Source organism: Leucoraja erinacea, chromosome 27 (genome assembly GCF_028641065.1).
Source record: "Leucoraja erinacea ecotype New England chromosome 27, Leri_hhj_1, whole genome shotgun sequence".
NCBI classification, from domain to species: domain Eukaryota; kingdom Metazoa; phylum Chordata; class Chondrichthyes; order Rajiformes; family Rajidae; genus Leucoraja; species Leucoraja erinaceus.
The window spans coordinates 16,427,722-16,443,170 of NC_073403.1; the positions used below are offsets into that span (position 1 = coordinate 16,427,722).

General features: G+C 39.1%; 1 protein-coding gene across 2 annotated transcripts in view; it reads right to left on the bottom strand.

The window, feature by feature from the left end:
* LOC129710289 (breast cancer type 1 susceptibility protein homolog) overlaps positions 1-15,449 on the bottom strand; it is a 72,002-nt gene that overhangs the window by 16,343 nt on the left and 40,210 nt on the right. For both annotated transcript variants that reach the window (XM_055657181.1, XM_055657180.1), the window contains exons 11-15: positions 14,123-14,208; positions 8,856-9,036; positions 5,987-6,128; positions 4,419-4,600; positions 2,558-2,889 (exon numbers count right to left, since the gene is read on the bottom strand). In XM_055657181.1, coding sequence (XP_055513156.1) covers positions 2,558-2,889; positions 4,419-4,600; positions 5,987-6,128; positions 8,856-9,036; positions 14,123-14,208 — 923 coding nt within the window. The remainder of the gene's footprint in view (positions 1-2,557; positions 2,890-4,418; positions 4,601-5,986; positions 6,129-8,855; positions 9,037-14,122; positions 14,209-15,449) is intronic.

Consider the following 15,449-nt stretch of genomic DNA (forward strand, 5'->3'; position numbering starts at 1 on the left):
ACTGGGCTAGTGCCATTTGCCTGCATTTGTCCCATAGCTATGCAAAGCCAAATTAACCCACTCTAATGTCAAAAAGAGAGTTAATTATATAGCTAAGCCCAGCCTTTTGTCCAATCATATTTTTTTAACGGATATTCAACCATGAAACTTACTGCTAAACATGGAAGCAAACCAGAAATTACTTTTCTGGGGGGAAAAAAGATGATCCATCAGGTCTACGCTTAAATAACTCAAGATGATCAGGTGATTGACAAACCTGATGTCTCATTTACAATGGCATTTCAGCAATGTACTGAGTTCATCTCTACATTTTATTGGATAGACACAGTAAGCTGGAGTATCTCAGTGGGTCAATTTTTTAAATATATAATTCAAAAAAGAAGTCAAATTGAAAAGGAATAAAGTGGATTTTTGTTCAAAGATAGTGAAAACCCAGAGGAAATCCTCAGGTGTACAAATTAATGAAATTGTTGGTGGCCGCTGCAATTAATTTGAATCATTTTTGAATGCTAACAGCAATGACTGGTGGGTTTTGTAGATAATTACTTCTGGTGGTTTAACTGGGATACTCCATCAAAATCCGATCCCCGTCACAAATGACATTAACACATGAATGGAGTCCTGCAATGTCATGGATGTCAGACTTCAGAATTTTTCTCATTGTGTGAAAGTAGGAGCTATATTTAATGCAGTGCCTTCATGTTTTTTAGTTACAAAAATAGGTTTTGCTATATCAAAGAGCAAAAATATCAGCACGTGTTTATTCACACAGTCATCAGGCCAAACACTTACAAATTCCAGCTTTGGTCCTCTGGCTTTGCTGGTGTATGTATGGGCTTGGTGTGGAAAAGGAAGGGGTGTATGGGAGTCAACATGACGCTACATCAAGGTGAAGTGTACAATCTTCCCATAAAGGGTGAAGTTGGAAATATTAAATTAATGGGCTGCAAGCTCCAAAAGCATGAAAAGCCCCACCCTGATCTGCTTTTAACCTGTGTAACTGCAATTTCACTAGTTCCAAAAGGACCCGTGTATGTAGAATTTTACATAACCGCCACATTTTGAAATGGATCTGTTTCGCTCTTAGTGTGGACAAAAAATGTGGGGCGAAATAAATAAGTTACGTTGAAGTAGAGAAAAAGAATAAAGTGAGAAAATATATTTTATCTCAGGAAACCACCAAGTTTAGAAACAGTTTCTTCACATTAATTAACAGGTTCTTGAACAGAACACAATACTAACCTCAGCAACTCTAATCTTCTATGGATTGTGTCTTTGGTTGCATTATGGACTTTGGTTTAGTACTATTATAGTTACCTGATGTTATGGTTATTAATTTTTATTATTAGATATTATCTGTGCATTACTGTGTTAATGGACCCGTTAAGCTACAGCAAATACGAATTTCACATTTGTTTGCACATATAGCAATTAAACACACAAATGTTTATTTTATTTTTTCTACGCTATGACTGACGAACAATAATCTTCTATGGAAATTAAGCATTAATTCCAGCCTGTACCTCAAACAGTTTATAATTATCATTTTACAACCAGATCTTTTTAGATGGTTTGGCAGATGTCAGTAGTAAATTAAAAAGCAAGATTGGATTTGGCAAAATAAACCTAAAGAATAATGTTGATTACAATTAATTTCTTTGCATGCACAGAAATTTAAATTGGTTTCTCTTAGCAAAGGATTAAAGTTGGTTTTAATTTGGAAGCACTTTCAACTTTAATTTTACTTCAATTTACTAAAATGTTGGGTTACATACATTGCGCTATCGATGAACCTTAGATACACTATCAAAAAAATAACCAAATGTTCTTGGGTCATGCAATTTAAACAGCAAATTTTGTTAAAGCTTGGTAAATGCCACAAGTCAATTATTAGTTCATTTTGCAGTCAATTTCATTGGAATATCTTCAACAATTGAGGATAATAACTGAGGAAATTAGTTTGCAGGAAACTGCTGAGCACAACAGTAACAATAAGCAGCTGGATTAACGGGACAGCAGAACTATTTCTAGGTTATATGCTAACCATTAATTCAGGTCCCTCTTACGGCCAGGTTCATTATTTCATCTGTCAGTCAACACACAGATTTGATCAAAAGGCAGCAATTGATTGATTGAAAGATACAGCATGGAAGTAGACCCTTTGGCCCACCAAGTCCACGCTGTCCACTGATCACCCTTTCACACTATTTCTATGTTTTCCCACTTTTACATCCACTCTCCACATACTAGGGGCCAATTTAGGGGCTAATTAATCTACAAACCGACACATCTTTAGGATGTGGGAGGAATCTGGAGGCGACCCACACAGCGAGGGGGAGAACGTATAGATTCCACTTGGATCCAAGGCAGAATCAAACTCGGGTCTCTGGTGCTGTGATGCAGCAGCTCTGACAGCTGTGCCCCTTTTAAAATTAAATGGAAGAGTAAACATAAAGGTAGAAAAATTATTGACTTTGCTAATGAAACTGAATATCTAAATTGCATAGATTACTTCACCTTTTACATAAGTATTACAATTATTTTAATTTAAGCTTACACTTTCACGTCTGTTCAACCCTGAGGCCACAAAGGACATTTTTCTGTGAAATATCGAAAGGTTGCTCGTGGTGTTTGAAATTTTGTTGAAAACAGGAGAAGAAGCACGAGAAGGAGAATTCTGCTTGAAGCTTTCGGATATTGGCTGACTGTTGGCTTTCTCTTCTTGGGATTGCGGAAGACTCAGACTGCCAGTTGTTCCTTGTTTATGTTGCAATGCCATCCTGGGAGACTGAATGGAAGTCCTTTCAGCTGGTACCAGGTCACACTCCTTCTTTCCTTGACTGCCCAATTTCGGAATCAGTGTAATGTCTTGCAATAACATTGCATTACCTGTATCAAGAATAAACACATTGTTGACAATGTTTTAAGACACAAGAACTTGCAGGATTTGGACATTTTTCAAATATCAATGCACCTTCGAGGAAGGCAAGATTGAGCAATAAATGCTTAAGTGCAATTTTTGTATTTTGTTTAAGAAAGATTGACAATTCAAAGTATTTAGTTTGCACAGCACCTAAAAAGATCCAAGAGACAAAATTGATTCACATACTGTAAACCATTTTCCAAAGAAGGGTCTCGACACAGAATGTCACACATTCCTTCTCTCCAGAGATGCTGCCTGTTCCGCTGAGTCACTCCAGCATTTTATATTAACCATTTTCCACTATTGGTCTGAACTCTGTTTTTAAAAGAGTATATTGGATTTTGCAGAATAATGGTGTAACATTAAAAAAATGCCCCTTAATTTTGTTGAACAATGAAATAAATATTGCAGAAAAGTTGAGAAATGCAAAGGTGAAATTAATTCAGACTCAAACTCAACTGGTCAAGAGACTCACATTATTTTAGTAAATACTGCAATTACATGACCGCTCCCAACAGTGAGCAGCAGTAAACAAGGGCTTCTAGCTTTACCCATGCTCAGATTTCAATATTCAATATAACTTACTGTTATAAATGGATGGAACACACTGCACTTGAATTGGACTTGGTTCATAAGGGGACTTCCTGAAACATTTCATCTTGAAGATCTTGCCAAGACTAAATATTATTTTCCTAGAATTTTTATCTACATATTACGCAGTAAACTTTGTTCCACTATCAATCTTTGAAATCACAAATGAAAATGTCTTCTTTGTAATGAAAACATTGCATGTGCATTTCCTGGTCTCAAGGGGGATTGCCAGGGGGAAAAAAGTACAAAGAGAACGATGGAAGGTCTGCAGAAAGGTTATGTGGGTCAATGTCTGTGGGTCAAAAGAAACCTGAGCTCTGTCAGACCCAGTGCTTTTTGTGGTCTATATTCACCAATACCTCTAAAAAGTTGAGCATTATTTTGTTTTCCAGCAGCATGACATGAATGTTCATCAATGGTACGTCTTACCACCCTTTAGCCTTCAAAAAAGATCAGTACTGGTCAGAACTATCCTGATAGCTCCTACCCAATGCTAACCAGCATAATCCGTACATTCAGTAGAAGTGATGATTGAAGGTCATCCCACCGAGTATCAAATCCCCAGGTATCCATTTTCACAACCGTAGGCATCTTCAAATTATGACAAACAGCGAATGGGTCCGCTAATTCAGACTGAAAGCAGATATTTATCAGTCTCATCTCACTGGCATAGCACCCCTTATTGCCTGTCTGTCCTTTGCTCAAAATACCTACATATTCATGCCAACTGAAAATTTGAAGCACAGATATTCTTGTGAATTAGAACAATTATACTTCACAATTATACTATTAGTTTACTTAGTTGCATTCCCATGCAGAACCTTTCAGGTTATACCAAATGGTCAGTGGTAGCTGCGCTGAATGTTCAGTTTTGCACGTGATATATCTTTTACCAGAAAAATACCTTCATTCTCTAAGTTGGCTTGTTCTTTCTTTCCTTTTATTCTTTTTGCACTTGAAGGCTCTTTCATTTCCTCTTGCCTTGATTTAGAAACTGCTTCAGATTGGAATTGATGAAGCAAGCTATTCGCATCTTGAAAGTTTTCTGGTATTTGTCCAATTTCCAAATCCATTAAAGGTTTTGGACTATTGTAGAAGAAAAAATTAAGAAATAAAGTTAACAGTAACTGGAATCCACAAGTTTGTACAGACAAAATTAATACTAGATAATGTTCTTATATATCCGTGGAACAAAAAGTGAATATGAAGAACTTCAAGCTTTTCTCTTAAGAAACCTAAATGTATTCTCAGCAATATTTCAAAGAAATATATGCAATGCTACAGTATGACAAGAACATCATAAAGTGCTGCTACTTGCATCATTAACATTAAAGGATAATCGCAAGGAGACAACAGCTATCATCAATTAATAACAATCCCACATATTAAATTCTGTCATTCAGATTCAGATTCAACTTTAATTGTCATTGTCAGTGTACAGTACAGAGACAACGAAAGTCATGATACTGTATTTGCTGTGAAAATTTAGCTTTTTATTATTTTGAAATATTATAACATTCCATTAAAAACAAATGTCATATGACAAACCACGATTTGAAGCAACCCGTTATAAATAGTTCAAACAATATTTAATCAACCCCTGGTCAGACAGCAACAAACCCACTATTAAACTGTATGCTTAAATTATTTAAAAAAAAAAACAGTCAACATTTGGTGGCGCACAGTAATCATCCAAACTTTCAGGATTGGTCTGCATCTGACAAAAGAAAGTTTACGGTTGTTACTTGAAAACCAAATCAACATCTCTGAAGCATATGGTTATGATTTGGTCTATTTGAAACCAAACTAAGTTTGAAAATGGATAAGTAGAAAAAAGGAACTGCAGATGTTGGTTTACCCAGGAAAGACACACAATGCTGGAGAAACTCAGCAGGTGAGGCAGCATCCCTGGTGAATATGGATAGGTGACATTTTGGGCCTCGACAGTTCTTCAGATTGAAGACAGAAAATGGATATACTCTATTTTTAATTACACGGGATATGATTGTAAAAATCATGTGGGAGTAGATTTAAGGTGAGAGGAGAAAGATTTAATAGGAACCCGAGGAGCAATTTTTTTCACACATAAGATGGTTGGTATATGAAACGAACTGCCAGAGGTGGTGGTTGATACAATAACATTTCAAAGACACTTGGACAGGTAAATGGATAGGAAAGTTTGGGAGGAATATGGACCAAATACTGGCAGGTGGGACTAGTTTAGGTGGGGCATCTTGGTAGGCATGGACAAGTTGGACTGAAGGGCCAGTTTCTGTGTTGTATGACTATGATTGATCAGAGTATTGTATCTAAAGGTAGAGTTCAGCAACAGTTTGTGGTGTGGAGATAATCAGGATGATGGAAAATGGGAATAATAGTCACTTCAAACATTTCAAATTCATCACCCACATGGTTGTTTCTTTAATTAGGAATTCAGTAATTAATTTACAATCTTGGTTGTTGGAACCTTACCATTCAGTCTCCTCTTTGTTCACATGTGTAAAGGTTATGCTTGTGTTTAGCTGTGGTTGAGGTCCTAAGCCCTCAGTTGCTGGAAGACATTTTGATTTGGTTTGCAAAATCTCAGCATCCCCCAGGGGAAAGGCAGCAGTAACTGTTAATATAAGAAACAATTTGCAGTTATATATTTTTGGCTATATGTGCAAGTTACAACATGGAAGTGGATCTCTCAGTCCAATGTGCTGACGTTTGTTATAGCTTTAAACAATGCTGCAATTTTGGATTTGCTTGAAATTGTTTTCAAAAATTAAACATAGAAGAGTACAGCACAGGGACCGGCCCTTTGGCCCGGTGTCTGCGCCAAACAGGATGTGAAGGTAATCTAACCTCATCCGCCCGCAAATTGGTCCTGCCCTGCAACTGAATATCTGACGAAATACAATCCATAAATGCTGCAATTGGTTTATGACGAATTAAATGGCAAATCTGAAAAATAAACTCAAGTGCTTCCCCTGCCATCCATGCAGCATTTTGTGGTTGCTCTTTAGTTCACAGCTTCCACAAGAACTTGGTGCCTTTGTACATCAATAGCTTCTTGCCAAGATTTTTCTTTGTCAGAGATGAAAGCATGCAGGGAGGTGTGGCAACATCAATGGAAAGATGAGGAATGCTAGAGAGTTTGGATTCTCACCAGAACCGTGGTACCATAAGGCAAGCACACCAGGAGGCAATCTTACAGCAACAGTCTTCAATCAAAGGCAATGTTTAAGAAAGAATACACTGACAAAGTTATGGGTAACTTCACAGAGAAGTCACTTTATAGGTAAGAGTTGGAGAAACTGGATGGAACTTTATTTTGTAAGCAAATATAAGAACAAGATAATTAAATCATAGATTTGTGGACTTGGACCCCATAAACCCATGGTTACCTACTCCAGAATAATGGTAGTGTCAAAAACCATATACACAACTATCTGTTGATTTAATTGATTCTAGATGCAATTTAACTGACATTACCAAAGTGTAAATGTATTAAGTATCTTCAATTATTGAGCAACTGGTGACACCATTTGTATGAGGAGACGATACTTTGACCATTGGTGGAATCTAAAAGACTGTCAGGCAAGGACAGGAGTTTGTTTGGTTGTAACGCTCTTGTGATTGCAAACCATGCAGACACTTGCTGAGGCACACACTCAAATAATGTTCACTTAGGCAAGATACTGGAGGGAGAATAGCAGTAATAGAGCCATATCCAGTGAGCAATCAACGCTCTATAACAGAGAGGGAGAAAGTATACAATAAGTAGATCAACTTCACTGTGCATATATGTAAATAGTGCACACATGAAAGTTGATTGTTGGAGTACAGAGAACATTTTTCCTGCTGTATCAGTGGTGTCAGTAACGTGTGCAGGAGCTTTGATCTGCTATCATTGTGCCATCCTGGGGATAGACTCGACTAGAGACTAGTCTGCCATTTAATACGATTCTGACAGACCCGGTACCTAGAGTCCATGTCATGCGCAATCCTCACTGTCCTAAACTACATTACCAACCTTAAATATACTCAGTGAATATCTACAGCCTTCTGGGACAGAAGTGTTAAACCCTTACTGTAAATACAAATTCTCATGGTTTCAATACAAGATGGCCAAGACGAAATCCTGAGAACATGCCTTCATGTCATGAACTTGCCAGAAACACAAATTAGCTTCTGAGCATTGAATCTATCAATCTCTGAGAATCTTTTACATCACAGGAGGCAAAACAAAATCCTTCTGAATTCCCACAAATCACACTCAATATCTTTGTTTCAATCTATAGAAACATCATGGGCCTCACTACTATTTGATAAAGCCAGGACTCCAATGTTACTGTATCCTAGTTCCTCTCCGTCACACTGATTCTGCTAAAATCTAGGTCGGCGATCTAACCTATGAAGTGACAACTCTTGTATCACTTTTGTCTTTTAAAAGGCAAATCTCCCGCTTTCACATGCTCAATATTGTCTGCAATGTAGACATTAGTTTAACTCTTCAAGAAACAGGCATATACAGAAAATGTGATTGCTTCAGATATGTATGCAATTGCTGGGATGTGATTTAATGTCAAAACTGATACTTAGAGATTTCTTGCAATCATTCTGATATATGCGTGTGCACATTTTTTATTTTCACACCAAATTCCCACAATAATGTCAGGTTAAATCACAAGAAATTCAACTTTTAAACTGGTTGGTTAATCTTAGTTTCAGTTTTGCTGAGCTAGCTGGAGGCTTCATTAAACTGAATAGAAATTGGCATTGAGAACCTGCAGTTTAACTACAGAGCACAATGACTAAACTATGGCTTAAATACTATTTTGTGGAGAATGACTTCAATTTAACTAGTGTCTAAGCATAATGAATGGTGCTTCATTCTATTACGCTTAACTTTTCCATTACAATGAGCACGACTGCTTTTATCTTGAATGCACCTATTCAAAAAAAAAAGTAAATTCAGCAGATTATACAAAGAATAATGACATACAGTTAGACATTCCTTGCTTTCAAATGAATCTTGGAAAGATGAATTTTCAAACCTGGACTCTTGATTGTTCTATATTATATAAAAAATGTTAAATTCACACCACAAACTCCCCATACCAAACAATAGTTTCAAAAAGTTCTCTGATGAATCAATCTATATAGATCTTTCTTTTATTAAGGTTATAAGAATGATTATGTTTTGAGTAACCCAATTTAATTCACAAGCCACTTTGCTCTGTTAATATTCAACTTGTATAAATGTCAGAAATATAGGAACAAAAGCCAGTCGCTAATAAAAACTCTCAGCATCTGCCAACGTTTTAGAGTTTTATTTATGGTTTAAGAACTTTACCCTTTTCTATCAATGATCTGTTTGTTTTCTCTTGGTGTTGAAGGCTCTTTGGACAGTCTTCTTGATGGTTCAATGAGAGTAAGTGTTCAGCATCGTGGCTTCCATGTTGATCCAATACTGCCTCAAGGACAGCCATTTCACGCTCAAGTTTCTTTATGTTATTCTGCATTGCATGCTTTTGCTTCGGAAGGGTAGGGTGATGGTGAAACAAAAAAGTTAAATTGAAAAATATATTACTCTTGCGTAAAAACACATGCAGAGCACCAAATAAAAGTCAAATTTTAACTTTAAAACAATGAAAATACTGATTATAATACTGTATTCATAAATGTTTTTTTCCCCATACAAACCATGTTTCTTCACAGCAAAATAATATTTTAAGCTCATTACCATAGCAATAATAGAAACTCTAATGTTCACCAAAAATTTAAATTATTTCAAGGTACAAAGTGATAACATAAACATTACAAACGTTAGACATGTCTATTTACAACATCAAGCTCACTCCTAAACAGTCACATACTAACTCAACCATGGGTTCTATCCAACTCAACATCAGAAAGGTGACATGCTGCAGATCAAATTTCTCTGGGAAATTTCTTTTTCACTCTCCAAAAAAGGCAATGTTGCAATAATTCTTGGCCACATATTAAACATAACAGCTTATATTATTGAACCCTGACCAGTTACATTCCACAAACATCACAATGCTCCAGCTTCAGAAACCATAATCTTCACAGCATTAAATTACTTGTTTCTGTTCTGTTTACGCTTATTTATCTTGTTCTCTTCACCAGACACTTAACCAGCATGAAAAACAGCATGTTGCTTCAGATGACTGTTCTTGTATTCCACCCCACTGATCAGCTGCATGGAAAAACATTGCCTCCAATCCCAGGCCTTGCTTGCTCTCCATTCCGCAATTTTGTAAATGGTGCGAGATAATTTAGATTCTGGCAGCAAATTTCATCATTTTAATTTTATATTATTTATGACAGCTTCTAAAGTTTTATGGATAAAGGTCCATCTGAAGCTATAAACAATTCCTGAAACCCTCTATGAATATTAGCACAGAAATTCTCAACATATTTCACGAGGCACTGTTCCAGGAATGCTAAATGCGTACAGGCACAACAATGCAGAAATACTCTGGTGAACTCTCTTGCAACTACATCCTGTCTTGGATCACCTTGACAATAAGAATACCCATGTCAGGATGATAATTAATTGAAGGCCGAGCTGTAGGTAATGGCAGAATACTGTATAACAGGGGTCAGCAACCTTGTTGTGCATAGGGGCCGGGTCCCATGTCTGTGAGCGGTTGGAGGGCCACATCTATCGCCATAGTTAATAAACTTTGACATATTTATATATTTATAAGAAATATTATGATCTACTGAACATAGCAATGAGGACCGGGGAGCCTCCATCTCCGCCTGCCCCTCAGACCTGTGTGGTTCAGGTCTGAGGGACAGGGAATTCCTAACTCAGGGAGATCACATAACGGGGAGAGAGAGCGAGAGCCCGGGGCGGAGCAGCCAGCCACCACCTCCACCGGTTGCGCCTGTGCCGAAGGACACCGTGGCTGGCTGGCAGGCAGAAGGTGCTGAGATGGTGGCCAGTTCCGCTGTCTGGTCCCGGAGGTCGCTCGCAGCCACCCGGGCAACTGAGTGAATGAGTTGCTGGCATGATCCACGACCCCATCCTCCTGCCCTCCCCGCAACTTTACCCCTGGCGCCCAAGCCAAGTTTGCTACATTGTGCAGCCCAGGCCGTGCTGACCCAGGCCAGACTCCCCGCACGTTGTGGTAAGGAACTAGTCCTCCCCCTCTCCCCCACCCCCAGTGGCTTTTTACAGCCACGTCCCACTTCACACAATTCCAGGGTCGAAGACATGGCAGGTTCCGCGGAGCAGTCGCTACGAGAGTGGCATTGCTCGGCCAACTCCACTTAAATTGTGTTAATCTTAAACACAATTTAAGATTAACATCTGCTCAGCGCTCGGCGGCTCCGCCATTGCGGTCGCCAGCGCAGGCCTCCTTGCGTCTGAGCGCCGCGGCCTCGGGGGGGTACCGGAGATGATGGAAGTCGGCGGGCCGGATAAATACGTGAAAAACAATATGCCTGCGGGCCGGATGATTTTGGGTTATGGGCCCCAGGTTGCTGACCACTGCTGTATAAGCTCCTTCTTACACTTCTGGATCTTGGCCTTAGGCTCCAATAAGCCATCATTTACCCCTTCATCTAACACCATCAAATTGCTTTTTTTACTCCTACTTCGTACAGAGGAAAGCAATCTCTGCAATCACCTTGCAATAACAAGTCCCACATTTGAACCTCCTCTGTAACGAGTTTAACCAGAATTCTCTTTTGGATTTTTAAAGAAAGAAATCGGAAAGTACTGCCAATAGTAACTTTATAAACATGTAAATACATATGCAGAATAACTGGAAACAAAAGTACTTAAATAATAGGGTAATCTTTGCATGCAATCATTGTTATCTGGTAGAAGATATCAGAATTTGATAACAGATCAAGGCAAATCTAATTCTTAGTTTAACTACAAAATATATGCTAGGAAGAAGTAAAATCAGTTAATTTTCCACTTCCCCGCCTGTCCACCTGTCCTGAATTAACTGCAACAGGAGGTGCAATAATTGGGCCACTGCACCAGGTTACAGAAAGGGGGGCAATTTGTGGAGCAATCAGTTGGTGTTTTATATGTCAGATTATTAACAGATGTATGCAGAGATGAATGTACAGTTCAACACAACCTCGAGCCAGACAGCCTGCTGGCATTCAGCATTAACATTCAGGAACACCAGCAACTAGAGTGAGTTACCAGACACAGCCAGCAAGGAAACTAATTGGCTGAATCTCACCAAGTTTTTCCCTCGTGCTGAGCAATGTGAAGCCTTGGACTTCAGTGCTTCCAGAGATGAAGCCCAGCATTCAGTCCTAAAGTCTCCCTGGATTTAGGCTGGGGTCAAGAGAAGCCTCTCAGATCCTTCAACATTTGAAACTCCATTGATTTTAATGAAGGAATCCACATCCGCACATCAGGAGTTAAAAGATATGCCATTTAATTTTTTTTTTTTAAAGTTACTTTTCTTCAGTTTAATCGTTTTTTAAAATTTAATTAATTCCCCCCCCCCCCCATTACTTTACTTCATATTTTAAATGAGTTTAAATGTCAGTGATAATTCATTAATATATTTCACTGCAAAGCACCATTTGTAATAGCCCTGGAGCCAATTCAGGGTGGATTTTGTAAACAAACCATCTGTGGTTCAGCCCCTGTTCTGTCCACACCACTGGATCCAATAGTCTGAAGGGCTAATGAGATATGTAGCCAGATGTGGATGGTCAAGCATCAATGACAATTCTGGGTAACAGGCACAGCTCTGCACAATCCTACCCAGTATCTTCCGGTCAGCATGGATAAACGGTTAAAAACTATCATTGCAGCATTTCCAGACTTGGATGTTATCCACATGAATAACCCAATAGATTATTAAAATTTAATTTATTACATCGTATTCTAATACATTTCCCAGTGAACCAGGTAAGTTTGAAGGGAGTGGGGCTGGGTCTCTGTGCATCTCTCTGCACTTAGATCCTTGATTTAGTCATCAACAGACCACAGTCTGTTCGAATTGGCAAAAACACTTCTTCCTCAATAATCAGTACGAGAGCACCTCAAGGCTGCGTGCTCAGCCCCCTACTTTACTCACTGTATACTTATGACTATTTGGCCGGACACAGTGCAAACTCCATCCTCTAGTTCGCCGACGACACCACCGTTGTTGGACGAATTACAGATGGTGATGAGTCGGAGTGTAGAAGTGAGATCGATCGGCTGACCAAATGGTGCCAGCACAACAACCTGGCTCTCAATGTCAGCAAGACCAAGGAACTGATTGTGAACTTTGGAAGAGGAAGGATGAGGACCCATAAACCTATCTATATCGATGGGACGATGGCGGAGAGAATCAAAAGCATCAAATTCCTGGGCGTGCATATTTCTGAAGATCTTTCTGACCCAGCACACTGATTCAAATATAAATAAAGAGCATCAACGCCTCTACTTCCCGAGATTACAGAGATTCGGTATGTCGGAGAGGATTCTCTTGAACTTCTACAGGCGTACTGTAGAGAGCATGTTGACTGGTTGTATCACCGGCAACTTGATTGCACAAGACTGCACAAAGTTGTGGACACTTCCCAGTCCATCATAGGGCTACTCGCCATCGAATGGATTTACCGGAGTCACTGCCTCAAAAAACCAGCCAGCATCATCAGAGAACCACACCACCCTGGCCACGCACTCATTTCACCCCTGCTCTCAGGAACGTACAGGAGCCCGAAAACTGTAACATCCAGGTCCTGCTTCTACCCTACAGCCATTAGGCTATTAAACACTACAACCTCAAATAAGCTCTGAACTACAGAGACTACTATTATTGTTTGTTTGCATCTTACGTGTACATATGGTTGTGTATGCACGTGTGCGTGTATACACACACTGAACTTGTTTTTCCTCATTTATTATATTGTTTACAGTGTACTCCAGTTTACATATTAAGAATTTCATTGTTCTATCTGGGACATATGACAATAAAACACTCTTGACTCACGAGCAGATCAGAGCGCAGGAAGCTGGGCTGCAGGATATAATACCAACCATTACCTGATGAACCACGTACTGAATCATCAGATTTCCGAATGGTTGGATAGTGCATTAATCAGACTTTTACTGCATCCACATTATTAAATTATTTAAATGTTGGTTATAGAACATCTTTTGTGAGAGAAATAGAGGGAAAAACACAGCTAGATCAATAAATTCCATCGATTCCTACCAATCTAAACATCTTTTAGGCTTTGGTGCTTACAATGCAAAATAAGTCATTTCAGATCCTTTCTGCGATGCAGTTTTTTCTACGCAGTATTTAGGATCGTCAATAATTTTGCAAGCAAATACCTTATTTTGCAAACTCTTGTCTAACAAAAGAAGTGTTGAACTTTGCAGCTGGAGATAAGCAACCATTAAATTAACTAAAATAAAAAAATGAAATCAAACCATTATTCCAATATTTTACACAACTGCCCTGCAGTCAACAAGTCTAAAAAGCATCACAGTTCAAATGATAAGAACACCTATAAGTGAAGCCGTTATTAATTGGCAATATTTGTTTCATTTTGTAAACAGTTACATTTAAAAAAGCTCTTTTGACTTTGACCAGAAACTAAAAATCAGCATCATACCTGCGTCGTGAGAAACTCGCACTCTGGAGAGAAGGAATCGCCCGTGTGGCTGGCATCACTGTCGTAATGTGGCACTGTTCTTCCTTCTGCAAGTCAGAGTTGGAATTTTATGATCTAAATTTCTGACTCTAGGACAGACAATAGGGTGGTGCAGTGGCACAACAGTAGAGTTACTGCCTTACAGCATCAGAGACCCAGGTTCGATCCTGACTACGAGTGCTGTCTGTACATTCTCCGTGACAGCGTTGGTTTCCTCCAGGTGCTCCGGTTTCTTCCTACATTCCAAAGTCGTGTAGGTTTATAGGCCAATTGGCTTCATAAATTGCCTCTTGTGTATAGGATGCAAAACAAGGATAACAGAACTAGTGTCCGGGACTGTTGGTTGGGATGGGATGGACTGGGGAGGTGAGGCGGGGCTGAATAGCTGCATCTCGAAACTGACACTCAAACAGAAAAAGGCTGGAAATATTCACACCTATGCTTTCCTCTCCAAAATTAATGTTCGTTTCAGTGAGGCCAACAGTAGGGCCCATGAGCCAATGCTAGGTCATCAGCATGCGTCGAGGCAGTGGTTAAAGCTCTTAACGCATATTACCCCCCCATCTTCACAGAGAGGGATGATACCAACTGCATATTTAAGGTGAACAAGTGGAAATGATAGGGTAAACATAGTCAAAGAAGAAATATAAGAGATGTAACATTTTTTAAATGGATAAAAACACATGCACCAGAGATAATTGCAGATGAAGTGGCTGTGGGTTTCCAGTTTCTTAATGGTGTACTGATCAAGAGGATTGGAGGACGGCTAATGTTGGATTACTGTTTAAATAGGGAGTAGGGGATAAGAGAATCACAGACCAATGTAACTGCAGTGCTGACCAAATTATTGGAATAATGAAATTATGTGGGACTATTAAGCAAAAATGTAGGAGTGACAAGAAAAGAGGGTAATAGAGATATGGATTCACTGTTAAGGGTTGGAGTAGGGTGGAGATGGAGACAGGAACTCTCATCACATTTGAAAAGGTTTTGGATGTGCAGAGCCGTGACCTGCAGGGTCATGAAACTAATGTAAAGGTGGGTACAGAGCCGTGATCTGCAGGGTCATGAAACTAATGTAAAGGTGGGATTTGGCAACACTGAATGGGCTTCCGCATTTTAATGTGAAAGGAGCAAAGCTTAAAGGAGATATGCGGGACAAGATATTTTTGTACACAAAGAATGGTGGGTGTCTGGAACCGCTGCCAAGGGTGATATAATAGTAGTGTTTAAGATGCTCTTAGATCGGCATGTGAATATGCAGGTAATGGTGGGGGATACGGACCAT